The sequence below is a fragment of the Halichoerus grypus genome, chromosome 2 (genome assembly GCF_964656455.1).
Source record: "Halichoerus grypus chromosome 2, mHalGry1.hap1.1, whole genome shotgun sequence".
Taxonomy (NCBI): domain Eukaryota; kingdom Metazoa; phylum Chordata; class Mammalia; order Carnivora; family Phocidae; genus Halichoerus; species Halichoerus grypus.
The window spans coordinates 25,160,903-25,188,106 of record NC_135713.1 but is presented as its reverse complement, the minus strand read 5'-3'; the positions used below and the strand labels follow the sequence as shown (position 1 = coordinate 25,188,106).

Below are 27,204 nucleotides of genomic sequence, written 5' to 3'. Positions count from 1 at the left end.
TTCTGATTGCCACCCCCTTCCAGGGGCTTATATAAGTTCAAACACCGTTTCAGCTGAGGTCTGGAAATGTCCTTTGCTTAAAAGCAGAGATCTGTGCTTGGAGTCTGTAGTCCAGGTCCAGGACTGACTGTCTGAACAGCATGCTTGAGTAGCACAGCTTTTTGGTGGCAGACGTGGAAGAGAACAGTGACCTGACTTCTTACTCTTTTTTCTTTTTTCAGATAATAGTACCGAATTTTGGGACACAGATATAAAATGGTTTTCTCTGTTGGAAAGCAGCAGCTGGCTTGACATAATCAGGTATTTCAAGCCATTCTTTTGCTCATGAATTTTATAGTTCTCCAATTCAAAGTAGTAAAGCAAATTGACAAATAACTGTTATATTTCACAGTTAACTGTTCTTTAGATCACATGTTTCTTCAGGGCTCAGCTGGATTTTACGTGTTATGTATTCTGTGCACATTTGATCTGAATTTATAGACATGCTACCTGCTCAGAAGGAGATCTCTGTAGGCTCTAGACTAGGCATTGAAAGACTGCAGAAGAGGGGGCGTGGCAACCCAAGATCCTAACTGAGGCAGTAGTGCTGGCCTCCAAGCAGGAACCAGGATTGTGAAGGGGAGGGATGCTGACTTTTTACTGAATACCTTTTTGAATTCTGTGTCTCGTGTGTATATTACCTATTTAAAAATTATTGCGGGGCGTGATCCCAGGACCCTGGGATCATAACCTGAGCTAAAGGCAGCCACCCAGGTGTCCCCCCCTTTTTTTCCCATAACTTTATGATTAATCTCAATTAGTCATTTTGGGTTTTGGAATTAGGTTGAGAGCCCCAGAGACAGAATTACATTCCCTTCCCTGCTTCATATATTGAATAGCTCCTTTCTGTTGCCGTTAAGTAAAGGAGAGGGCAAAGGGGGAGGCACAGAACAGAAGTGATGATCGGGGTGCGAGAATAGCTCCGGCGGCCCTAAGATTCTTTTGAGAAAAGAGAAGAATTCTTCCCTTGACCTGGCATGGCATCTCTCAGTTCTGCCGGTGAGGTTTGTGGCACGGAGCCTCAGCCCTCCAAACACTTATCAACAAATATGTTTTGAAGAGCCTGCCACGTGTCCCACAGTTTGAATGTATAATTGCAAACAGTGATAAATGTCATACAGAAAAGAACCCTTCGTTATGTGGAGTGGGCAGAGAACAAATGAAGAGTCGGCCGAGGGAGGCACCCCTGCAGGCAGGGAACAGCATTGTGAAGCCCCTAGTTATAAGTAGAGAACAGTCGAAGCTGTAAAAGGAATAGTGTGTACAGAGACGGACAAAAGGGATTTCTGGGCATATTGGATCTCGTCAGCCACGCTGACACATTTGGCAAGTGACCTTGAATTAAATGATGTGGGCGTGCGGCACAGTTCTGACGTGGGCATTGGTGGGTCTTACTAGGACTCGCGGGCCAGACTCAGGCATGAGTTCTCAATAAGAGTTTGTAGTTTAGAAATCACCTAGGAACATTTTAACATCAGTTTTGGGATTCCTTTCTGAAATTTTTCAGTTTCTAATTGGCAAATGAGTGTGTTGCAGTATCTGAATAGTGTAAATGGTAATTGCTTCTTTTCTGGAGGATTTCAAGTGGAAAAACAAATGAGATCGTCTCCCTTAGTCTTCAGTTTTCTGTCTCTAAACTTCTCATCGTTTTGATACCAACCTCAGGAACTAACGCCCCTTTCTTGTCTCTTTTCAATTTAGACGTTGCCTGAAAAAAGCAATAGAGATTACAGAATGTCTAGAAGCACAAAACATGAACGTTCTTCTTTTAGGTAATATATTTAAAGCACAAGGAGTGGTTTTCATTTTCCTTCAGTCGAGATTCAGTTTCTGTATACACAGCTTCATGGAATTGGAATTGTCTTATAAAAGGAGTGAGCTAGTGTAGAAATCCTTCCCGTTCTTTTCTACTCTGACCTTGGAATCCTTTGCGTTTGAGGTCAGTGTTACAGTTTAAAAATAAATCCTTCGTTTAGAACTTGGCAGACCTATTTGCAGCCCAAGAAGGAATTGTTTGGTATCTTCACCAAAGGTCACATTTCCAATGCTTTGGATTTTGTTTTATATTAACTCAATTTGGTTAAAGTTAAAACCTTTTGATAATTCCTTTTATATAAAAGAAACCCGTGGATGGTTTAATTGTTATTTTTATACCTTTGTGTTTGACAACCTTGTGCAGTTGCCGTAGAAACTTTGTGTCATGATTTCCTTTTCCTCAGTGGGCTTAACTTGCTATACTTGCCAACAGGACATACACATTCAGAATGTGTAAAAACAGGTGTAAACCGCTTTTTTAAAAAGGTTGCTGAAATTGATTAGATCTCAGCTAAAATATTATGTTTGCTATTTAGAATATTTTAACTTCTTATAGACCTGTACCTCCAATTCAGTAGATCATCTCCTGCTTTCATACCCTGAAGCTTTTACCATTGCTCTGATGCACTCCGTGATTGCTGAAATTTAGCCTCTGTGGGCAGGCTGGAAAATGTGTCTGCCTGGGGCTTCTGTACCACCTGATATTGGCTCAGTGACTTCAATTTGAGTACATTTATTGAGCACCTGCCATGTGCAGAGCTGTATACTTCTGCCTTTTAGAAGTTTACAGCCTAATGAGAGAGTTGACCTGAGCACGTTATTGAAAAAGACCTTACCACCAATGGCAGAACAGAGTACTGACTGAGTAACTGGTGCAAAGGAGGAGGGATAGATTGGGGTCTGAGAGATGGAAGTAAGGGCCAGACGGCAGTAGTCAGAGTCGCATAAACGAAATCTGCATCTTTGGCTGAGTTGTGAGAAGTCACTTGCTCCCAGATGGACCACTGAGTTGTCTCCTTTGAAATCTCCTTTTCTAGCCACTCTTCCTGTTACCCACACATATACTATTAATATCCTTCAGATGCAAGGAGGAAGATTCCCTTAAAAATGAGACTTGTTTCAAAACCTGATAGCACTCCATAGACGAAACTGTTTCTTTGAAATGCATGCGCTCCTGTAGTTGAGACCTGTCTCCTGGGAGAGAAACAGAAGCCCAAGCGTAATCCTGGGCCGTAGTGCCTCACCATGACAGGGTCAGAATGAGAATTTTCTACCTACTGAGAATTCATTCTCAAGTTTATCTAACTGCACCGCTATTAGCACCGTCATCCCCATGGGCATTTTTAAATAGCAGCTTGGTTGCACTTCTTTTTGTAAAGGGGAAACCACGGGGATGTAGACCCTCCCTTTTAGGATCTGAAAACTCTAAGGCAAATGTATGGATGGTGATGTATGCTTTTATTAGCTGTGAGTCCTGAATGCTAAACAAGTGTGTGCACTGAATTTTCATCGTACAGGTTTTGTACGGTGCGCTCCGGGGGTGGGCGCGTGGAAGTAGCCCGAAGGGAGTTTCTCCTCCAGGCTAGGCAGAGCACCTCTGTGCTCTCAGACAGAAACAGAAAGCGCTGTGGAGCTGGGAATAAGGGGGTCCAGAGAGATTACACTTCCTCCAAAGCAGAGGGAGTGCAGGAAAGGAGCTCCGAGGTGAGTCTGAGAAGCAGCCGAGCCTGGGAACAGTGGGTCCAGTGAGGACTTTTGCTTTGACACAGCAGCCGGAAGAGGTTTGAAGTTGGTCTGTGAAGCCCTGCAGGCCGCCATCTTGTGTATGGTTCTGTCCTCGTTGTGTGGCACGCCGGGATGCCCATGTGCTGACAGTGGACTTGGCATGCCACGTTTTATTCATTCAGTAAGCAAATCCCTGCTTAGGGCCAGAGTATTCGGGAACCTGTATGAGACTGGCCAGAAGCAGTTTGTCCCTCGGTCTGAAAACACTACCTTGTTTCCCATTGGCATCTTTGGCTTCAGAGAAGTAGGGCTTGACTGTCAGTTAGCAAGCCGACTTTGGTTTGGGGAACCCTGTTATTAACTGTGCAAGTGCAAGTGCTCTGGGCGGCTTTAAATAACTTCACATTCTCCTGCCTCTTTGTACTGGCGCTGGGTCCCCTCCCAGAGGAGAACGCTTCCGACCTCTGCTGCCTCCTTTCCTCTCTGGTGCAAGTGATGATGGACCCCCACTGCAGAACCAGGGTTGGTTTCCAGAGCCTCGTCCAGAAGGAGTGGATCATGGGTGGGCACTGTTTCCTGGATCGCTGCAACCACCTCCGTCAGAGTGACAAAGAGGAGGTGAGTGTCCTCATTGCAGAAGTCCCCGATCTCTTAATACCTGTCTTCAGATGGAGGGTTACTGCTTGCTAAGTGCATGCCGATGGGCTTGTTAGGAAGGCTGTGTTCACTTCACCGTTTGATGACTCTGAATGCTTTAAATGGTATCGAAGCCCTTCCCCAAGGAAAGGGGTTAGTGTGTTCAGATCCTTCTCTTATAAATTGTGTACACTAAGGTGGATATTTATTTCATGATGGGAATAACATTGATTTGTTGTAAAACTTAAAAATTAATTCAGAGAGACTCCTACAATTTCTGTTAAGTTAATCTTTGCAAAAAAAAAAAGAATATCCAGTATACAAGTTAGTTACAGAAAATACATAATAATACATAAATCTTTTCAGAATAAAGCATGGGGTTATGTTAATGCCATCCATTACCAGGACCTTATCGGCAGTATATGTCCGCTGTGTACACAACCTCTTCTGCTCCTGGCCATGTGAATTGCTCCCCGCATGGACCCTGAATTCAGGCGTAGGCGAGTTAGCATTGTAGTTTAGTTAGCCCCCCAAATTGCGGTGTACTTGTCTCAGCTGCAGCTGTGTAAACTACTTTGGCTACATTATTAATGACTATGGAAGGTAAAATGAAAACAGGTGAATTTTCTTTAGTTAAGTCACCTGCGAAGTTCCCGTATTCTAGGAGAAGGACTCACGGCTGTTCTTACTCCAGATAATAAATGTGGCTGTGTCGGGTGGGGAGCAGTTTTATGGAATTAACAGAAATTATAGGAGTCTCTCCGAATTCCTGGAAGACCCCAGCTTCTCTAGCTAGGCTTGAGGTTTCTTTCAGGCCTGGTCTCTGCTCATCTGTGTCCCATCAAGCTGAATGGAAATCACCATTTTCAGTCTTAGAATGGACTTTGCCTTTCTGAGGACTTTGCAAGGTTAATGGGACTCAAATAACATGATGGGCAGAGAGAGCTGATACTTTGTGGGGAAGAGTATGTTTTGGATATCTTGAGAAAGTGAGGACGGACAGGTACCGTGGGGGCGGGCGGGGGGGGGGCGGGAATAAGTCCAAGAGCAGATCCAGTCTGATCTGCTTTCATCCAGCCTTTGGAGAAGTCAACCAAACTTTCTGAACCCATTTTCCTGCCTCTACAATAAGGTTCAGATATTTTCCATTCTATTTAAATGATACATTGAGCAGAAAATAAGGTGTGAAATAAAGTTGCTATATAGGGGCACCTGGGTGGCTCAGTCGATTAAGCGTCTGCCTTTGGCTTGGGTCATGATCCCAGGGTCCTGGAATGGAGCCCCCATTGGGCTCCCTGCTCAGCAGGGAGTCTTCTGCTCCCCCTGTTTGTTCTCTCTGTCAAATAAAGTCTTTAAGAAAAAAAAAGTTGCTGGGGTGCCTGGGTGGCTCAGTTGGTTAAGCGATTGCCTTCGGCTCAGGTCATGGTCCTGGAGTCCTGGGATCGAGTCCCACATCGGGCTCCCGGCTCGGCGGGGAGCCTGCTTCTCCCTCTGACCCTCTCCCTTCTCATGCTGTTTCTCTCTCTCTCTCTAATATAAGTAAATAAAATAAAAAAAAAAATCTTAAAAAAAGAAAAAAAAGTTGCTATATAAACATTTCTTAACATCTCAACATCAACATGTTGGTCTTTCTTTTTTCTTCTATTACATGACTACTTTCATTTCTTGAAGTTTTAAAATTTTTATTTTTAAAATTTTTAAATTATTTTTATTAAAGATTTATTTATTTGGGGGTTGGGAGCAGAGGGAAAAGGAGTGAGTATCCCAAGCAGACTCCGCACCAAACAGGGAGCCCAACATGGGGCTTGATCCCACGACCCTGAGATCAGGATGTGAGCCGAAACTAAGAGTCAGTTGCTTAACCGAGCCACCCAGGTGCCACAATTTCTTAAATCTTTAAAATTATATTTTTATACTTGAGTTTACTTGACACCATATTGGAGTTTTAAAGGAAAATGGAGTTGTTTGCTTTGTGATATAATGGATGCAGCCCTGCATTTGGTTCAAGAGCTGGATTCCCAACTCCTGTCTCTCTTCTGAGCTGCATGGGGTGTGGGCAGCCTCCATAAGGGAGAGGCCGTGACATGGCTTGTCTTCCCCTGGCAGGGTCACTGGCTCAGAAGGATAAACACTTTGTGAATGATAAAGCACACTAGAAACCTCTCTCTGCCTTTAAAGGGCTTGCCTCTAGGTAGCTAACAAAGAAGGCTATCAGTTAAAAAAATCTGTACACTTGTGAAAAAAGCTTAGAAACTCACCTTTGCTGCTTCTGCCTTCTTTCCCGGCCTCTTTCTCTTCTGCACCGTCATTGTGGGGGCGGAAAAAGGAATATTGACAAAATTCAAAATATTGAGTACAAGTGAGAAGAATGGAACTCTTTTTGGAGGGGAGATAACAATTTCACTTAATTGGGATTCAAAGTGTTCCCTATCATCAAAATCAGTTGCAAATGCTCATCTGTCAGTGCTTGATCAGTAATGAGATTTTACATATTTCATCTTTGAAATGTCTTTTACACAGATCAGTACTGCCGAATACGGATATTAATCTACAGGCATGTGACTTCAGTTGAGCATATGCATTGCTTGGAATAGGATGGAGTCTACTGTTGTTTCTCAGAGAATATAGTGCCCAGAAGTGGTTATTCCACAACTGTTGAGATGGCTGCCCCTGAACTTGGGACAGCTGGCCTTGGCCTTTCAGTGCCTGCTTAGTAACATGTACCTTGTTTTCACATAGGTTCCTGTGTTCCTGCTTTTCTTGGATTGCGTCTGGCAGCTGGTGCACCAGCATCCCCCAGCATTTGATTTCACAGAGACTTACCTGACTGTTTTGTCAGATAGTCTGTACATACCTATTTTTAGCACCTTCTTCTTCAATTCGCCTCATCAAAAAGATATTAACATGGTAAGAGTCCCTCTTAGGAACCTGTGCATTAAAGAAGCCCTGACTCACAAGTAGATTGCAATAGTTTTGATGTAAAGAATATTTGTGTAACAGTATACTGGGCCCTGTTTTTTTTGTTTTTTTTTTTTTAAAGATTTTATTTATTTATTTGACAGAGAGAGACAGTGAGAGAGGGAACACAAGCAGGCAGAGCAGGAGATGGAGAAGCAGGCTTCCCGCTGAACAGAGAGCCCGATGTGGGGCTCGATCCCAGGACCCTGGGATCATGACCTGAGCCGAAGGCAGACGCTTAACGACTGAGCCACCCAGGCGCCCCATACTGGGCCCTGTTTTGAGTGCTTTCTGGGTATTGATAATTCTCACAGCACCCTGTGGGGTCCACATTCTTACCCTGAGATGCTGAGGCACTGAGAGGATGAGTAATTGGCCCAAGGCCACACAGTAAATATTGGAGCTGGGAGAGCAAGTGTTGGAGGTGAGGAATTAAGCAAAATTAAAAGTTGTTCTTTGTAAAGACGGTCAACCTTCTCTTCCATTTACTTGATGCCTGGAGTTACTCTGAAGAAAATGGAGATGAGGCAGAGCAGGGAAGCTAGGCTTTTACTTTCCATCTTAAACTCCTTTAGTCTCCCTTGAGGCCTCGTTCCTGGGAGTTTTTACTTTCTAACCACGCTGAATGCCTTTGGCCGGCTTTTCTGCTGGCCTCCGGGTTTGCCTGAGCTGGCTCTTCGGGAGTGGTTTTAGCAAATTCCTCAGTGAAGTGGGGGCACAGAACGTGGTCTTCCAGTCACACAGCCCCAGTTCCATTGCTCACCAGCTTCAAGAGCTCAGGCAGTTCACCTCAGTTTTCTGAGCCTCAGCTTCCTCAAATATAAAATGTGAGAAATAGTGACCTCACAAGGGTTGTGGTGAAAGTGCCCATCAGTGGGTGGCACGTGGGCCACTGGAAAATAAGGTGACCGTCTTCCCTCTCTCCTTTCCCACCCAAAGCCTTAAGTGAACAACCACTGACAGCTGCAGCCTTTAAAAAGGAGGACCCATGAGTGGTCGGTCTCCGGGCAGGGCAGGAGCGCCCTTCCTGGTGCGGGTCTCTTGGCGTTGTGTGCTTGCTCTCCCCAGCCCTCCGTGGGAGCCGTCGTGACCTGTGCTTGTTTTGGCAGGGTAGGGAAAGCCAAGATACACAAAGCAAGCCTTTGAATCTGCTCACCGTGTGGGATTGGTCCGTACAGTTTGAATCTAAAGCCCAGATGTTGCTCAAAAACCCTCTTTATGTGGAAAAGCCAAAACTGGACAAAGGCCAGCGGAAAGGAACGCGTTTGAAAGTAAGATGACCACATGTCTAACCCCTTTCATCTGCCCAGAGATCCCCATGTATGTCAGGAGGAAAGTTACATCCTGTAACTTTACATTCTGTAAACAGCCTGCAGAGTCCAGGTTTGTGGTGGGCAAACTGTCAGGGCCCGTGAGACTCACTTGCTGTCAGCACATCAGCCTTTGCCCTGATGAGACACGGCCATCTGCTCAGTGTCACTGGGGAGGTTACTGCCAAGACAGCTGTGCCGCGTGGGCTCGTGTGTACCCTCTACCTGAGTGTGCTTAGGGCAGAAGGAGCATTAATTGTGGGGTTTGCTCCGTCTGTACCGGCTCATGTCTTCAGTAGCAAGACCTTTCTTCGTTGAGCTGCGTCTACAGTCTGTTCTGTTAAGGGCCACACAGCCCCCAGCCCAGCTCCTGCTCTCTACCGATGGAGCGCGGCTGTGTCCCGGTATTTACAAAAATAGGCACCGGGCCTGATCGGCTGTGGGCTGTCCTTTGCTCACCTGTGCTATAAACCAAAACTGTCAAATTATTTGGCTATCCCTTCAGATATTTGTTACTCGTTGTACTAGTTATTAAAACCCCCAAGTTCCCTAGATGATCATTGATTTCCATGCCATCTCCTGACTCTGTCTCCTGGCCTGGAACTTCCCCCCACCAGACCCCACAAAGGGGAAAGCGGTAGTGATGAATCCCAGGTCAGTGTGTGTCTCTGCCTTCTCCACTGCCCTTCTTCTGATCCCACCTGCCGTCCAGGGAGCCTGGCCAGTCCTGGTGCGGGAGGTGCTCCGTTCTGAAGAGGCTTGGGGGCCCGGTGAGCCGCGGCCCGCTCTTGCAGAAGATACCAGCTGCTGAACAACTTTGAACTGTCGCTTTCCTCTTTCAAGGGTCCTCAGGGCCGGGGTGGATGTTTCCCCTCCCAGCTTAGTCTCTTTCCTGCCCGCTGGACCAGAACTGCCCTGAGCTCTGGAACAGCTTGGCCCGAGGTCCGTTTCTCCTCAGTGTGCTGTGCCCCCTGGTGGCTGCATGCACACTTCTCACCTGTTCAGGATCTCAGAAGTGCCCCGGGCTGGAGGGGGCAAGGGACCTCAGAGACAGCGAGGCCTGATTCCATATGTCGCATGGAAGGAAACTGAGGCTCCCCCTTGCAAGGCTGGATTTCATTTCTGTGACCAGATCCAGTTTTTCTCAGTGTCCTTTCTCCCTGTAATCAGGAGCAGATGGCCGAGGCTCCAGGAGCTGACGGGTGCAGGAGGTTTGAGCCAGAGTTGTAGAATCTCAGATTGTATCAGCTGAAGAGTTGGGGCTGGGGTGACGAGGAACTTTGAAGCCTTTGTGTTAGGACATCATGTGTTGGGCTTCGGGCCCCTTGTTGAGTGGGCAGATGGCCTTGGAAAAGTTCTATAGAAACAAAAGAGGCTGTGGCTGAGCAGCATGAAGCACTGGTTTTGCATTGCCATTCGAGGCGGTGGGCCCCGCTCAGGCATGCGATCTCAACCTCAGCCTGGACCAGGCATGCCACTCCCACCCTGCCCTTCTTGAACCCACTGTTCACTTAGGGGTTGAGAGGAGGGGCTTCCAAGACAAGTGGAGTTCCGTTAAGGGTCCAGTCTCTGGAGCCAGACTGTATGTAAAACTGCCTTTAGCACTGTATAGCTGGGGTCTTCGTGTATTAATGTCTGTGCCTTGGTTTCCTCGTTTGTAAAACGGGGCAGGAACAGTGACTTGGAGAATTGGCCAAGTCGATGTACGTAAAGCACCAAGCACAGAACCTGGCAGGCGGCAAACACTCAGTGACTGTTTGCTTCCACCCGCACGCAGCTGGCCCCCCAGCCTAGACTGAGTCACCTTGGCCCCTGGGGAGGAGAGAGGCCAGGCTGCTGACTCCTGGCCTTCAGTGCTCCTATCCCCGCTGGAAAGTCAAAAATCCTGGTCAGCTCTGAGTTGTGGCATTGTGGCTGGTTTTGCTTTTCTTCTTTATATTTTTATTGTTCTGTATTCCATAATAAAGGATGCTTCCGCTGCCCCCCCCCCCCCAGGAAGAACCACTGGCAGGAATATATGAGAGTTATAGGGCTAGCCTGCCCATAAAACTGTTGACTTCTTATTTCAAACGGACACCTCAGGAGCAAAAGAGCTGGGGAGAAACAGCATCTCCCCACACTGCTGACCTCTCCATTGGGCCCCGGGGGTCCTTGTAACCTTTTACCTCTTTACCCATCTTCACAGCCCCGTCCTGGTGCTCCTCAGTTTAGAATACCTTGCTTTGGCTGCAGGTAGAATTACTGGGGAGGAAAATAATGTCAATGCTCTTGCATCTTCTACTCGGCACAGCTTGTCAGGCAAGAACATCTGGCCAATTTAGCCAGTTCCTCAAATTCCTTCTGCTCCCACTTGTCTCTTTGTCCAAAAGAATCTTGATGACATAGGCTTGGACTCCCACTGGATGCCTGATAACCTGCAAATGTAGTTCATTAAAGCGATGGGATCTTCAGGTAGTCAGCACTGCTTCCTCCCAGGTGTTCAGAATGTTCTTAAGGAAGAAACATTTTGCTGTCTCCGGAAAATGAATAGGCCTCACACCCGCACTGCCCAAATTCGGCAGCCCAGCTTGAGTTAAGCTTGTTCTTCGGAAGTGCTCACTGTGCCTGTGCCAGGAGAGGAGGAAGTAGAAAGCTGCTCTTCCTGTCACAGCCCACCTTCCTGCACAGCCCTGCACGTGCCTGCTTCCACCTGTTTGTCTCTAAATGCCATGTGCATCTAATGTTTGCGTCGTGGAGTAAACAAGAACCCCCTCCCCCACCAGGTTACTGCTTTTTAATGATTTTTCATTCACATGGCGGTTCTGATTTCTCATGACTCTTGTTAACGCAGGATTATGCCCCCCCCCGCAACCCTGCTTTTTTTTTTTCCTTTTTTGAGAGGAATGATTGTAACTGCTGTTAGCTAACCAGAGATTTTTATTTGTGTTTTCTCTCAAAGCATCAACGACAACTTTCTTTACCACTTACCCAATCTAAATCATCTCCCAAAAGAGGATTTTTCAGGGAAGAAACAGATCATTTAATTAAAAACCTTCTGGGCAGGAGAATTAGCAAATTAATTAATTCTTCTGATGAGCTGCAAGACAACTTTCGAGAGTTCTATGAAAGCTGGCACAGCAAGCCCACGGACTACCACGGTCTGTTGCTGCCGCACATCGAGGGGCCAGAAATCAAAGTCTGGGCCCAGCGCTATTTGCGCTGGATTCCAGAAGCCCAAATCCTGGGTGGCGGCAGAGTGGCCACCATGAGCAAACTCTTGGAAATGATGGAGGAAGTAGAGCACTTACAAGAGAAAATCGACGAGAGACACCACAGCCAGGGGGCCCTCCCGGCAGAGGCCCCCCCTTTGCTGAGGAGCTCTGCCCGCTTGTCCTCTTTGTTTCCTTTCGCTCTGCTGCAGCGACACTCCTCGAAGCCAGTCTTGCCCACCAGTGGCTGGAAAGCTCTGGGCGATGAAGACGATCTGGCCAAACGAGAAGATGAGTTTGTGGATCTGGGGGATGTGTGACCCGTCTGCTCAGTGGTTGTGAAGGAGGAACGCTGAGGGCTGGGACAGGAGTTGAACACGTTTCATCTCCGGATTAGTGGGTCATGCTAAAGCTTACTGCTGTGGGGGGGCGGGGAGGCATTAGTCCAGGGCTCTGTAGCAGGAAGCCTGGACCTTCAGGAAAAGAGCTGGCTCTCGTGGTTTTTTCATGCTCCTGAAAGACTATGCAATTAAAACCGTATCTCTAGTATTATTAATTGAAAGGAGTTACTACTTGACCCATAATAGAACTGGCCATTGTCTGATGCGTAAGTATTATACAGAACCTGCAGTGGCGGGTTTACTACTAGAAAGGGCTTTGGTCAGACATTCTTGGACTCGATACTTTCTTCAGATCTTTTCTGTGCCAAGATAATTTTTTTTTTTTTTTTTGTGCCGAGATAATTTATCTAGTCGTTGGGAAGAGTGTGTGTCTCTCTACCCATCTTTAGTTCGGAGCAGGTTCAGCTTTATTCGATGTGTGTATGGCAAATTGAAAGACTCACATAGAGGTATTAAGATGTATGGCATTCATTTAACCCATAGCATTTTTCCCTTCTACATCCTCTCGCCTGAGAAAAGCTGGGGAAATTCCATCCATGTCACCCATCCTGACATATCTGGCCATCCCCCCTCTTGCATAGACTGTGTCACTTTGTGTGGGGCTGGTGGGCTAGCCGGCCAGCCCCACTGCCCTTTCCGTGTGCTGACAGCTCCAGGTCTCCCTCTGCCCACTCCGTCCCCCTCACTGCCGTCCCCATGCTCCCTGCTGTGGTGCACCGAGTCCCAGGATCTTGCTGCTAAATCTGTTGGTTAAACTGAAAGTGCTTTGCCTTTTTCTAACAGTGTGCCGAGGCTTGGGGCCATTTGTGCCCACGGTCCTCCGCCGCAGCCCTCACGCGGTCTCCCCAAAGTCTCTGTAACCACGCAGGCGTGAGCAGGATCGCTTCTGAACGTGGCTTCTGTAGGGAGGCCAAGAAGCATGAATAGCAGAGGTGATGGTTCTCCTACAGTACCTCAACGATTTCAAAGCCATAGAAGAAACTTGATTATGCCTGGTCACCTTGGATCTGCTGTCTAAATGGTATATATATTTTTAAATGCAGGAAAGTACACTTTTAAGGACCAGTTTTTTCTTTCTCAGTGGAACCCTGTTAAAACCCACAAAAGGAAGGGGGGGAAACTAATGTTAGAACGTTTCAAATTGAATGTTTGCCTTTTATATACATTTGCTCTCCAGTGTAGATCCCAATTTGAATGTTACATGTTTAGAAAAAGTTCAGTTGCTTGAGGGCAATAAGAAATTTGGAAACTATTGACAAAGAAGTTTCTCAGTTTGCACTGAATCGTCTTTTTGTATGTACAAGAAATTGCTTTGCTGTTCTCCCCATTCCACGTTGACACGTGAGCCAGGTTGGTCTGTTAAAATGACAGAGGCTGAGAGGGCAGGATTCATGCATTGGGGACCAAACGCATGTCCGGTCTTGGTTGCCTTAAGAGTCTCACTAGTGATTTCAGTGTTAGGCTTGCAGTAGGGATTTTAAAAATACACTAGTTCATTAGCTACCTTAACATACGTTCTGTGGGCCTTCTTAAACTAGCACTAACCTCCACTTCTCTGCCCCACTGCCTCCCAAATACACTATGGAGCTAACTATTTTTGTTACCATATTATAACGTGAATATTTATACAATAGCCTCTTCAATCTTAGAATCTTAGTAATTTTCATTCCAAAAATGCCTGGTGTGATGCTTTACACTCCACAAAGTATGGTTTAAAGGCACAAGGTCATGGCCCTTGTCATAGCGGTTGAATGTGTGTTGAAATATTTTTCTATGATTTTTTTAAAAAAAGTACAATAGAAAAATAAGCTGTTGTAACATGTGAGGTCATGACAATTTATGTATTTATATTTGAAATCAGATTTCTATAAACTTGTATTTGTGTACAGAATTCTCAGTGGGTTTACATATTGTGACATTTTTATTCAAGATTGAGATATGGATTATGCTTAACAGTAAAAGCTGAAATGAGACCATTTACTTTGTTTAAAATGCTGCACTGTGCAAATTTGGAAATGTACATTAATTTACTGTATATAATATCTTGAGTTTGTTTATACCTCCAAGTTTTTACACTGAAAATAAATTAGCTTTAAAAACATTCAAAACTTTTTTTTTTAAAGGGAATAAGCTGTTGGGCTATTATCTGTATAAATGTGATTTCTATTTTCCCAATGTACAATGAACGTTTATACTTGTATCTCACTGCATCATATCTGATTGCAGAAATTAAAGCACAATTTACAAGCAATACTGCATTCGATGTGGTTGATATAACATGGAACAATTTCATTCATTCAGTGCGTGTGTGTGTGTGTGTGTCTTGGGTTGAGTTGAATTGGTTGGTTGTTGGTTGGTTGGTGGTGGTGGGAAACCAACAACTAAATAAATACTTAAAATTTTAGGGGCACCTGGCTGGTTCAGTCAGTAGAGCATGAGACTCTTGATCTTGGGGTCGTGAGGTTTGAGTTCCACGTTGGGTGTAGAGTTTATTTTTTTTTAAAGATTTTATTTATTTATTTGACAGAGCGAGAGAGCACAAGCAGGGGGAACAGTAGAGGGAGAGGGAGAAGCAGGCTCACCGCCAAGCAGGGAGCCCGATGCGGGGCTCGATCCCAGGACCCTGAGATCATGACCTGAGCCGAAGGCAGACGCCCAACCATCTGAGCCACCCAGGCACCCCTGGGTGTAGAGTTTAAAAAAATTTCAGGTGGGGTTGAAATACTATGAAGAACAATAAAATAGGGCAAATAAAGGAAAAGGGCTTTTTAAATATGTGAAATAAAATACTGCTGCCTCTTTGCTTTTGAGGGCATACATAACATGAGAAGTCTGTTTTAGTGCTGAAAGATCTGAGTTCAGTTAAACCACGAAAGAGAAAAGGCTTTGTTTTTCCTTCCAGAGAGGAGAAGTGAGCTGGCAGAATGAGATGGTGTGTGACGGTAGGATTTTTTCTAATTCGTTTGGTTTAGCACTTACTAGATTGAGACCTATCACTTGTGTTTGTTGGGAGAGTTCCATTTCCTTGACCTTTCCTATCTGCATCCCTCCCCCTTTCAGGGACAAGAGAAGATGTCCCCCTACTCTGCTCACCTCCTGTTGTGTGTAGCCAGGCCTAGCTCCCTGTCGCCAAGCCAGCTCTGAGACATCCCTGGAACTTAATAAGCTCCCATTGCTACCACATTCTTTTCATTGTTCTTCGATAACTGTTAAGTTCCTGAGTAATAGTTAGGACCCTATAGATGAGCAGATTTTAGCCCTCTTTTCCACATTTCTTTAACAGCTGTTGGACTTTGAGTGGACTTGGTGGTCTCTCTCTCCTGATTTTGCTTGTTCCTTGGTTTCCAGGTGAGGGCAGTGGGGGACTTGCAGGGGTGGGTAAAGAGTGGGACATATTTCATCTGATATGAAACAGGATTGGGCAGGGGTTCCTGTTGAGAACAGACTCCTGGCTACTGTGCTGGAGGGGAACTCGGGGGCAGAGGGAGCCTGGACTGTAGCCTATTTTCCAAGCCCCTCCTGTGTTGTGGCCAAAGTTGCTCAGCAGAAGGAAAGTCTCAGCTGTGCTTGCTGTGCTTACGCTCCACCTGGGGCTCTAGAGCACTTCTGAAGCCAGCCTTGGGACAGGGCAGAAGGGCCGACAGGACCCTCCACCCCCCCACCATTGCAGGGACAGTCTTACAGTGGCCATGGCCTTCCACACATGCCCTTCCAACAGCCTCCCCAACACCACATACTGCCCTGAAGAATATTAGGATGGAGGCAGGTGAGGGGAGATCTGTTTGGTGTGGATTCCAGTATAAGGAGGGCTGTGTATGTTGATAAGCAGCCTAGCCATGGGGAAATATTTTAAATACCATTTATAGATTGAAGAGGAAAATGATTTGTTGGAGTGGTGCTTTTGTGTCTTTAAAAACACAGACATCTCAGCCGATTTTGTGGTTCCGGCCCAGGTTCGTTCTTTTTAATCCTTCTATTACATTGTCTGCCTCTAGCAATTAAGGGATATGAAGTGTATAATCAGATGGAAAGACACACAGTAAGCTTTTTTGGCCTTCCTTTAAGAAAACTTTCCAGTTTGGCTAGCTAGTCCAGTTTTTGTAAAGCAGTTAACTTTTTTTTAAAATTTAGATTTGAGTATTACTTTTATAAAAGGCTGTGTGGCTTACCCCCCCCCCCCAATCCAGAATGGAGGACTCTTCAAATGATCATTTCACCGATGTTTGGGGCCAGGTGAATGTGGCGCTTACCCCCCCTCCCCCCCCGTAAGGGTGTGGTGTGTGCTAGTCTTGGGTCAGGCAGGAATGCAGACGGAGCACATTTTCTCCCTCAGCCTGCCCCCGAGGACCGGGCTTGGAATGCTATGCAGTCTCTCCAAGGAGACCTGAACACAGCCTGTCCCCAGACTGTCCAGGGCCCGAAAACAGCAGGAGGCGTCACCTGGCTGGGAGGTGTGAGGCGGGGCCAGGCTGGGAAGGGCCTGACCGAAAGGAAGGTTTCATTCTAGATTTTTTTTTTTTCTTGAAGCGTAACTGACCTACAATGCTGTATCCATTTCAGGTGTACAACATGTTGGTTTGACAATTCTGTGAATTGCTGGATGTTCCCCGTGGTTGGCATCGTCACCATCTGTCACCATACAACGTCAGTATAATATTATTGACTATTTCCTATGCTGTACTTTTCATCTCTGTGACTTCTTTTATAACTGGAAGTTTGTACCGCTTAATCCCCTTAATTTTGCCTATCCCCCACCCACCTCCTCTCTGGCAACCTCCAGTTCTCTGTATTTAATAAGAGTCTGGTTTTTTTGTTCATTTGTTTTGTTTTTTTGATTCCACATATAAATGAAATCTATAGTATTTGTCTTTCTCTGACTTATTTCACTTAGCATCATACCCTCTAGTTCTATCCATGTGGTTGCAGCATTCTGGATCTTGATAAGAGTTGGGAATATGCAGGTGCATGCCAAAACTCAGCAAAAATACAGTTAAGATGTGTTTAATTGTGTTTGAATTTTACATTACAAGAAAGAAAAAAGAAACAGCAAATCTTGAGCTCTAGTTAAAGATACACCACCAAATTATTTAGAAGTATACGGTTGTCTGCAGTTGATTCAATGGCAACAACAATAAGATGGGTTAATGGATGGCTAGCGGGATGGATATGGCTAGGTGTGTGATAAAGCAAGTAGAGCAAAATGTCAGATGATCTAAAGCTGGGTATATGAGAGTACGGGTATTCATAGAATTCTGTAAACTTTGCTGTATTTGAAACTTTACATAATAAATGGGAAAAATTTTAAGTAAATCCTTCAAGAAGTAATTATAAACAAATATATATATGGAAGTATATTGGTCCTTTATGGGAGAAGAGAAACATCCTTACCAAATTACCTGGCCACCAGGATATAATGGAACTCGGGGAAGGAATTGGAATTTTCATGTCCCCTTGCCTTGAGTCCCCTTTTTCCATTTCCATCGTCCCTCTGGGTCATTTTCTGTTGCCTGGATCATTATTATAAATTACCGCCTCTGCTTTCAGTGCCCTCTCATTGCCAGTGAATCTTCCTTGGAGCAGTCATGTGATTTTTTTTTTGGCTTGGAAACTTTGAATGGCTGCATCGGTGAAAACAATGGGTTGCAACAACTTAAACCAAGAAGAGCAATTGTGTGTGTGTTTGAAGGTTTAGGTCAGAGATGCTGTTGGCTCTCAGTACCTGAAGCCCATGGAGTCTTCTCTGAGCGTTACTGGCCACTCTTGATCCACACACCAGCTCTCTTGTCTTCCCAGTCAATGAAGTGAGATAAGCTCCCACAGCAAATCTGATTTCAGGACACCAGCCACACTGAAGCTGGAATCTTGGTCCTCATTCCAAAGCCTGGAGAAGAGAGCCTGGGCAGGCCGGCTGTGAGCAAGGACTTTGTGTCGGACTAGGGCCACCCCGCTAGCTCGGAGTGTAACACGTGTGTCTTCCCAGCCTGCGCTCAGGCTGTAGCTCACTGCTCACCGATTGTGGAGTGGGCCTCTCTCTAAAGGTCAGGTTCTCAGATTAACACTATCAGTGGCACATTTCTCTATGTCTGGCCCTGGTCCCCATCAGAGGCCGTGTGGTGTAGTGGTTAAGGAGCTGGGTTCTTGGAATCTGAGCCCCTGACTTGCAGCTTACGAACTGTGGGACTTGGGCAAGGTCTCCGTTTCCTTCTCTGCAAAATGGCGACACTCACAGAACCCACCTCACTGATGTGCTGGACGGTTAGATATGAGTGCCTTTAGTGTCTGTCACATAGTAAATGCTCAGTAAGTGTTAGCTAAGATTGTATTGTGTGTTTGGTTGTTTAAATACTTCGTGTAAACAGAGGGGTGTGTGTGTGTGTATGTGTGTGTATGTATGTGTGTGTGTAAATTTAATCTCCAACCTAGGAGCAGTTAGGGTTTGAAATATACTAAACAGGAATCCAGGTTCCAGAGGTGGCCCATTAGCACTTCAAATGTTTTTAAGATCTACCTCAGAGGATTTGTTGAGCAGCATCTGGGATGTTAAAAATGCTCTTTCAGTGGTAAAATGAGTGGATACTTGGGGTCTCTGGTTGGCTAGGAATCTCATAGAGGCCCCATCCTCAGACATACAGGATAAAAATCCATCAGGCCCAGCAGCATAAACACTTTGGAGCAAAGCACGAGCTCTAAAAACCCCATTGGTCCAGTGACCTCCACATCGTCCCATGGACCACAGCGTTAGTTTCTGCTGTCTCATTGCATTGATCTTGGGAGTAAAACTTTCATGCCAGGTCCTGGCCTGAGGACAAAGAGAGGGACTTCTCCCACGACCTGAGTGCAGGAAACACGATTGTTTTGTGCTGTTACTAAATGTGCACACATCTATTAATTTGGTCCAGGGCTGGCTTTCATTGTGAAATGCCATCTGCTAAGGCGATGGTAGTAACAGCGCTGGGGAGCGTTAGCCCCTTCCTACCTCTGACTTCCCGAAGCTACTGACGTTGACCAGAAGAGTGTCACAATTGCTCTATAGCCAGATTGACACGTCAACTCATGACGTTCCACCAGATTGACTGAAAATGTAATCGTTCTCTGTAGTAAGATTTGCTGGATATGCAACCATAGTTAAATCGAGGGGACTCCTCCCTCATTCCTTACAGTTGTACAGGAGTCTTAGGGTATAGGAAGCCTGCTTCTGGCCTTTGGTCCATCGCGGCTGCCACCCAGGGGCTCCTAGCCTGGGCCTTAGTTTGCATTCCCCCAGTGGCCAATTCTGAGACAAAAATTAGGGTGTGAGTAGTTTATTTGTCGATTGATCCTGGGCAGCACAGAGGGGGAAGTAGGACAGGAAAGCGACACAACAGAGTACCTGAGTGAGCACCTTGTCACTGTGGCAACCGGTGCTCAACCCGGACGAGGACCCTCTGAGAGACCATATGAATGGGGGGCGGGGACGTTAGTTATACCGTATCTCTTCTCCCTCGACATTGTCTTGTGGAAATTCCTCTAGATCCAAGTGGTAGAGTTCTAGTGCATTCTTACATAATAGTTGCTCAGAGAGCTTCCACACCAGATAAAGTCCCTGATTTCTCCCCTGAATTCCAAATGTGGGACTGCCTGTGCCTCCCTTCTTCATGAAGGAGTACCGTTTCTATATCTGCAAAGCCTGTGGACACTTCTAAATGCCCTTCCTATTTCTACCAGGAAGTTGAGTTTCATCCTGCCTCAGAGCTTCTGGTTCCAGGACCTGAGTTCCCAGAATTCTTGAAGATCTGACCCATACTGTCTCCCTGGCCTCAAAGGAAATGGCAAAATTAACTAGATGATTATATGATTCAATCCTTACTGTGAAGTTGAAATTTTTATTTAATCGAATCAAACATTAAAAAATCACACAGTGTTTCAATTCACAGAGTACCTCTATATTCATCATCCAATTCCAAGAATCCCTGCCAACACTTCAAAGTGCAATAATATTCTCAAGCGTGCGGCAACCCCCCCCCCCCACCTCAATCCTTCAAGCTACAGAGCATGGGGAAAGGACAGCAAGAATTCAAGAAATAAATGTTTTGTGATTAAAAAAAAAAAGTTAAAAGCCAAGAAATTAAACAGCTTCTGTTTGTAGTAGGTGGTGAGAAAAACGTAACGCAACACATACCATTTCCTGCCTTTGCATAACCAGTTTGAAGTATAGTTCTGTGTGAGCGTATTCAAAACTTGTTGGTTTTCCTCGCAATAACATAGCACAGGGAATAAGGGCTCAGTGTGTTGTAGGCACAAGGAGAACTTATCCTGCACTGACTCAGAGAGGAGCAAGTTGTCAAGACAAAAGGCAACTTAGACACGTGAAATCCAGCATGACATGATGGCGGCTCAGTTCACAGAGTTCTGTGGCTGTATCCCAAGGACCCACATTTTGGGGTACCCCTCTACTTAGACCAGGTGGTTGAGGATATTTGTGACTTGCAGAGACAACAGGCTGCGTGGTAGAAAGCTGCCCTACAATTGCAAGTTTCTTTCTTTTTTTGGTAACAGCTTTATTGAGATATAGTTCACATACTATACAATTCACCCCTTTAAGGTGTACAATTCAGTAGTTTTTAATATATTCAGTCACACAGCCATCACCACAATCAATTATAGAACATTTTCATCACTTCAAAAAGAAACCCATACCCTTTAGCTATCACTCCTCCACCCCCCCACCCCTGCTCCCCAAGCCTTAGGCAACTGCTAATAAAGCTGTCTCTCTATATTTGCTTATTATGGACATTGATGGATTTCTTCCACTTAGCATAATGTTTTCAAGGCTTATCCACACTGTAGCATGTATCAGAATTTCATTCCTTTGTATGGCCTAATAATAATAACCTCTTATGTGAATATACCACATTTAGCTTATCCGTTCATCGGTCTGGACAACTGGGTCTTTTCCACCTTTTAACTAGTATGAATAATGTTGTCACAAACATTTGTATGCAAGTTTCTGTGTGGACATGTGTCCTCCTTTCTCTTGGGTATGAATCTCGGAGTGGAATGTCTGGGTCAAACAAGAGCTCTTTGTTTAACTTCTTGAGGAACCGCCAGACTGTTTTCCAAAGTGACTGCACCATTTTATATTCCCATCAGCAGTGTGTGAGGGTTCTAGTTTTTCCACATCTTGCTGGCACTGGCTATTACCTGACTGTTCACTCTTAGCCATCCTAGTAGGTATGAGGTGGTATTCATTCTATTTTTCGTTTGCATTTCCCCGATGATTGACTGATGGTGTTGAACGTCTTTTCATGGGCTTGTTGGCGATTTGTCTGTCTTCCTTGTAGTTGGAGAAATGTCTGTTTGGATTCTTTGTTCATTTTTTAATTGTATGGTCTTTTTGAGTCAAGAGTTCTTTATGTATTCTAGATACAAGTTCCTTATCAGGTACATGATTTGCAAATACTTTTTCCCATTCCGTGGGTTGTCTTTTCACCTTTTTGATTGTCCTTGCAGCACAAAAGTTTAATTTTGATGAAGTCCAATTATTTTTTTTTAAGTAGGGTCCACACCCAGCGCAGAGCCCAATGTGGGGCTCAAATTCACTGTGAGATCAAGACCTGAGCCGAAATCAAGAGTCGGATACTCAACTGACTGAGCCATTCCGATGACCCTGATTTGTTTTTTTATTCTTTGGTTGCTTGTTCTCTGGGTATCATATATAAGAATCCATTGCCAAATCCAAGGTCACAGTGATTTACCCCTATGTCTTCTTACTACAGTTTTAGTAAGTCTTCTTATACAGTGTTAGTTCTTACGATTTAGATCTTTCATTCGAGTTAATTTTTGTATACGGTGTGAGGTAAAGGTCCAACTTTATTATATTCCATGTGGATATCCATGTGAGTTTCTTTTTGAGCCCTCTCTTTTCATTCTGGCTGCTGGTAGTTAAGGCTATTTTAATTAGAGGCATCCTATGGGATACAGAAGTGATGTACCTAGGTATTGTGACCCCCCTGTTTAATTTTGACCCAGTCAATACATGTTAAAGAAGCTGATTCAGGAGGAGATACATTTAGACTATTTGGTCTCTGATTTTTTATATTATCATAAAAGATTGGCTTTGATAAATAAAGCCATCACTAGAGGTGAAATGGGCTGTTTTATTAATAAAATAGGAAGGAAAATTCTCCCTAGCTCTGTGGATGTAATTCAGCACTGTTCAGGGAGCTTGTGGCTCCTGGTTCACACTCCTGCCACCCGTGGCTTCCCATTGCCTTTATCCCGTTATTTTTCCCTCTGTCCCTCCTGTGATGGTGGAAGACTTGGCCTTCTTCTATTTATACGGAGTCCCTGCACCTGTGCCCTGGCTGCCATCACTTGTTATCTGCGCAGGAACCTTTGCTCTCTATTAACTTCTGTCTGTCTGGTCCTTTAGTCTCTACTGACCCTGCCCATCAGTATTTTAATGCTCTAGCTTATTGCAAGACTTGCATGCCTTGATCCTATTTTCCCCTCAACCTGTGCTCCCTACCTCCATGCCTGCCCTCCACCAGCCAGCCAAACTCCTTGAGACAGTCATCTTCACTTAGGTTTTCACTGTCCCACCTTACACTCACTTCTCAGTCCACTCCAAACTTCTTTTTTTTTAAATTTTTTATTGTTATGTTAATCACCATACATTACATCATTAGTTTTTGTTGTAGTGTTCCATGATTCATTGTTTGCGTGTAACACCCAGTACTCCGTGCAGAACATGCCCTCTTTAATACCCATCACCAAGCTAACCCATCGTCCCACCTCCCTCCCCTCTAGAACCTTCAGTTTGTTTTTCAGAGTCCATCGTCTCTCATGGTTCATCTCCCCCTCCGATTTCCCCCCTTCATTCTTCCCCTCCTGCTATCTTCTTCTTTTTTTTTTTTTTTAACATATATTGTATCATTTGTTTCAGAGGTACAGATCTGTGATTCAACAGTCTTGCACAATTCACAGTGCTCACCATAGCACATACCCTCCCCAATGTCTATCACCCAGCCACCCCATCCCTCCCACCCCCCACCACTCCAGCAACCCTCAGTTTGTTTCCTGAGATTAAGAATTCCTCATATCAGTGAGGTCATATGATACATGTCTTTCTCTGATTGACTTATTTCGCTCAGCATAACACCCTCCAGTTCCATCCATGTCATTGCAAATGGCAAGATCTCGTTCCTTTTGGTGGCTGCATAATATTCCATTGTCTATATATACCACAACTTCTTTATCCATTCATCTGTTGATGGACATCTTGGCTCTTTCCACAGTTTGGCTCTTGAGTCCACTCCAAACTTCTGAGTCCATTATCCCAAGGCCCCAGTGAGCTCCGTGCTACCAAACACTTTTTGGTTCTCATCTTGTCTACCAGTGAGGACTAAGCATGACAAGCCAATAATAAGGAAAGAATGGACATTGGGAAGGCAACTGTCAATGACTTTACTTGACTGCCTCAGTGGTCAGTGCTATGGGCCATTTCCTCCCTTGTGAAATAGTCTTTTCTCTTGGGCTCCACATTATTATGCTTCCCTAGTTTTCTTCCCCTCTGGCTGCTCCTTCTTAGTCTCCTGACAGACATTCTTTCCTCTATCCTCCTTAGGTCTCTTAATCCTCCTCCTGGGTGATAATTATTCCTGTGGATTTAATTACCTTGTGGACACAAGTGACCCTCAAATCCTTTTCCTCTGCTTATATGCAAAGATCTCCAAATCTTTTTTTTTTAAGATTTTATTTTTAAGTAATCTCTATACCCAATGTGGGGCTTGCACCTACAATCCCAAGATCAAGAGTCGGATGCTCAACCAGCTGAGCCAGCCAGACGCCCCTAAAGATCTTCAAATCTTTATCTCCGGCATTGATTCATTTGTCAAGATTTGAATGTTTACAAAGCACTGAGAACTGAACAAGTCCAAAATTAAACTCATTTTACTCCCTCCCAACTTGCTTCTCCTTTAGAATTCTGTTTTCATAAAATGACTTCACCATTCACTCAGTTGTCCAAACTAGAAATCTGGGAGTTGTTCTCGATGTCTTGTTTCCCCTTACTCTCTGACCCTAATTAACCCCCAATGCCTGTTGAGTCTACCTACTACATGTCTACTGAGTCCTTCCACTTCTCTCCATCCCCACTGTCACCACCCTGGCCTTAACCAGCACAGGCAGACCCTGGACTCCTCTGTCAGTGTCTCTGATCTCATTTTTCCACATGTTTCACTCCAGTCTGACCCCACTCTGCAGTCAAAGTCTTTCTAAAATGACAATTGGTTCAGGTCACTTACATGCAATTCTCTAAGACCTTCTCATTGCCTTAGGATGAAGATGCAAATCCTTAACCCCCTATACAAAGCCCTCCATGACCTGGCCCATGCTGGCCTTCATGTGATAAAAGCAATGATTAGCAAAAGTTTGAGAAAGGACCCAAGGACAGAAGCTATGACCACATTGTTCACTTAGTTTTCAGATATGGAAAGCTAGTCTTGAAACAGAGCAGGGACTGGACTCGGGTCCCCACAATACTGACCATGAAATCCAGCATTCCTTGATAGCTGAAACCCTATGCCTCTTGAGTAGCAGATCTCACGGGAATGCAGAAGCAGGATGCTGACCAAAGGAGAGGCTCAACTATAAAGACTGGTGAAGACCAAACCAGACCAGTCTGTGCCAAGATGGACCCCAGCGCTGACCTTTCACTGACTTTTTACCTCATTATAATACTGAAAATCATGCCCAGGGGTGAGCGTTAACATGCTAATGAGACATAAGATGCATGAGGAAGCATGTTGCGTCTACTGCACCTGCATTCCCCACTTCCTGTATCTCTCCTGTCTCCTGCCCTTAAGTGCTTAGTCGTCACTCCTTTCCCACCTTAGTCTCTGTAAAAAACTTTCCTGGGCCTTTGTTGATAAAACCAGCCTGAAACTTCCAGTTTGGCTTTCAGTAAATTTCTATCACTTAGAGAGCCAAAGGACCCTAGTAGGTAACAATCTCATGGTGAACAGTTTAATCAGGTCTAAACTTTCACCTGGATACTTTACTGCAACTTTTATATTAATAACAGTTTTATTATAAATCTTTTATCTATTCTGAAACCCTTCTAGGATTATACTGATATATCTTTTCTCTTGCAGTAAGTATCCAGAGAGGAATTTGAAATATCTATTTATTAGATGTTACATATAAATATTTGAGTTTTTTTTTTTTTTAAGTTTTTATTTAAGTGATTTCTATACCCAACGTGGGGCTCAAACTCATGACCAAGATCAAGAGTCACATGCTGTACTGGATGAGCCAGCTAGGCACCCCCTATAGTCCTAAAATTCTTTTTTTTTTTAAAGATTTTATTTATTTATTTGAGAGCGAGAGAATGAGAGCACATGAGAGGGGGTAGGGTCAGAGGGAGAAGCAGACTCCCTGCCAAGCAGGGAGCCCGATGCTGGACTCGATCCAGGGACTCCAGGATCATGACCTGAGCCGAAGGCAGTCGCTTAACCAACTGAGCCACCCAGGTGCCCCTAAAATTCATTTTTTAAAAAGATTTATTTGAGAGAGAGAGTGGGGGGAAGAGGGAGAGGGAGAGTCTTAAGCCCACTCCTTGCTCGGTTTGGAGCCCTACACAGAGTTTGATCCCACTACCCTGAGATCATGACCTGAGCCAAAACCAAGAGTTGGAAGCTCAACCGAGTGAGCCACGCAGGCGCCCCTAGTCCTGAAATTCTTCTTTCTTTTTTTTTTTTTTAAGATTTTATTTATTTGACAGAGAGAGACACAGCAAGAGAGGAAACACAAGCAGGGGGAGTGGGAGAGGGAGAAGCAGGCTTCCCGCCGAGCAGGGAGCCCTATATGGGACTCGATTCCAGGACCCTGGGATCATGACCTGAGCCGAAGGCAGACGCTTAGCGACTGAGCCACCCAGGCGCCCTAGTCCTGAAATTTTATCCTTTTTTTTTTTAAGATTGGATTTATTCACTTGAGAAAGAGAGAGACAGAGAGAGAGCATGAGCAGGGGAGAGATGCAGAGGCAGAGGGAGAAGCAGACTCCCTGCTGAGCTGGAAGCCAGACGTGGGGCTTGATCCCAGGACCCTGGGATCATGACCTGAGCTGAAGGCAGATGCTTAACCATCTGAGCTACCCAGGCGCCCTGCTAGTCCTGAGACAGACTGGACATCATCTGTTTCCAGATCTAAATCTGCAGGTCGGGACTGAGATTGTCCCCACTTAGATAAGCACACCACCCTGGCCTAGTCACCTGCAGACAGAAAGAATCATGATTCACAAACATGGTGGTTTCTGTGGTAATTACGTGGATGGTGTGTGTGTGTGTGTGTTGGGGGGAAATATTGAAGAGAATGGTAATAAGTGGTTGTTTCTAGAAGGAAAGGAGCTCTGTACTTACAAAACAATAGTCTTCACAACAACATGGAATTTTGTTAAGATCAGAAAAAATTATGTTATTTTAAAGTCTCATAGTTTTCTGTAACTTCTTAGTAAATCAGCACTGACTTATCCCTTTCTCTTTCAAACAGCTAACCTCATTCTTTACTAGCTACCTCACAAATTCTTTCTATGAGTCATTAACCCATAAAAAGTAGAGATTATCTGCTTTGATCCTGTCATTTCAGAGAGGAGGAACTCAAGCCCAGAGTGGTGACAGGACTTGATAAGCTCCCTCAGGGGGTTAGCAGAATGCCGCCTTCAGCACCTTTCTGGTCCAGTGCATTTCTTCTCCTCTGCCCAGATCAGCCATCCTCCATAAGCCCTCCCCACAGCTGAGCTTGTGCCCTAAGACTGTTCAGAACAAAGTCTGGGAAGGACAGCAAGCCTGACAGTCCCGTGGTAATGTTCCTCTATTCAGCTGCATGTCCTTGCCCCTAACACAGACTGGGAAACCTTGAGTCTTTTCCTGCATAATTAATCTAACTCCCTGACATTCCATGGAGCACGGGTAGGACAAAGAGCTTTCAAGGATACACTGCCAAGGCGGTAGGCACGTTCTGAGGGAGGGGAGCTTCAGGACTCTCAATGTTACAGATTGTTGATCTGGGAGTCTCAATACCAGAACACATCCAAACAGTAAGATTGCTGAAAAAGGCTTCCCCGAGCCCACCTCCATTAGTATTCATCTGTTT

General features: G+C 45.0%; 1 protein-coding gene across 2 annotated transcripts in view; it reads left to right on the top strand.

Moving 5' to 3' along the window:
• MTMR12 (myotubularin related protein 12) overlaps nt 1–14,323 on the top strand; it is a 68,111-nt gene extending 53,788 nt beyond the window's left edge. The window contains exons 11-16 of one of the 2 annotated variants that reach the window (XM_036105940.2): nt 222–300; nt 1,741–1,811; nt 4,025–4,197; nt 6,955–7,122; nt 8,283–8,444; nt 12,856–14,323. In XM_036105940.2, coding sequence (XP_035961833.1) covers nt 222–300; nt 1,741–1,811; nt 4,025–4,197; nt 6,955–7,122; nt 8,283–8,444; nt 12,856–12,999 — 797 coding nt within the window. In that variant the 3' untranslated portion in view covers nt 13,000–14,323. Of the gene's footprint in view, nt 1–221; nt 301–1,740; nt 1,812–4,024; nt 4,198–6,954; nt 7,123–8,282; nt 8,445–11,421; nt 12,511–12,855 lie in introns of those variants that run through there. The other variant, XM_036105939.2, reaches the window with a different exon arrangement.
• Nucleotides 14,324–27,204: the final 12,881 nt, after the last annotated feature.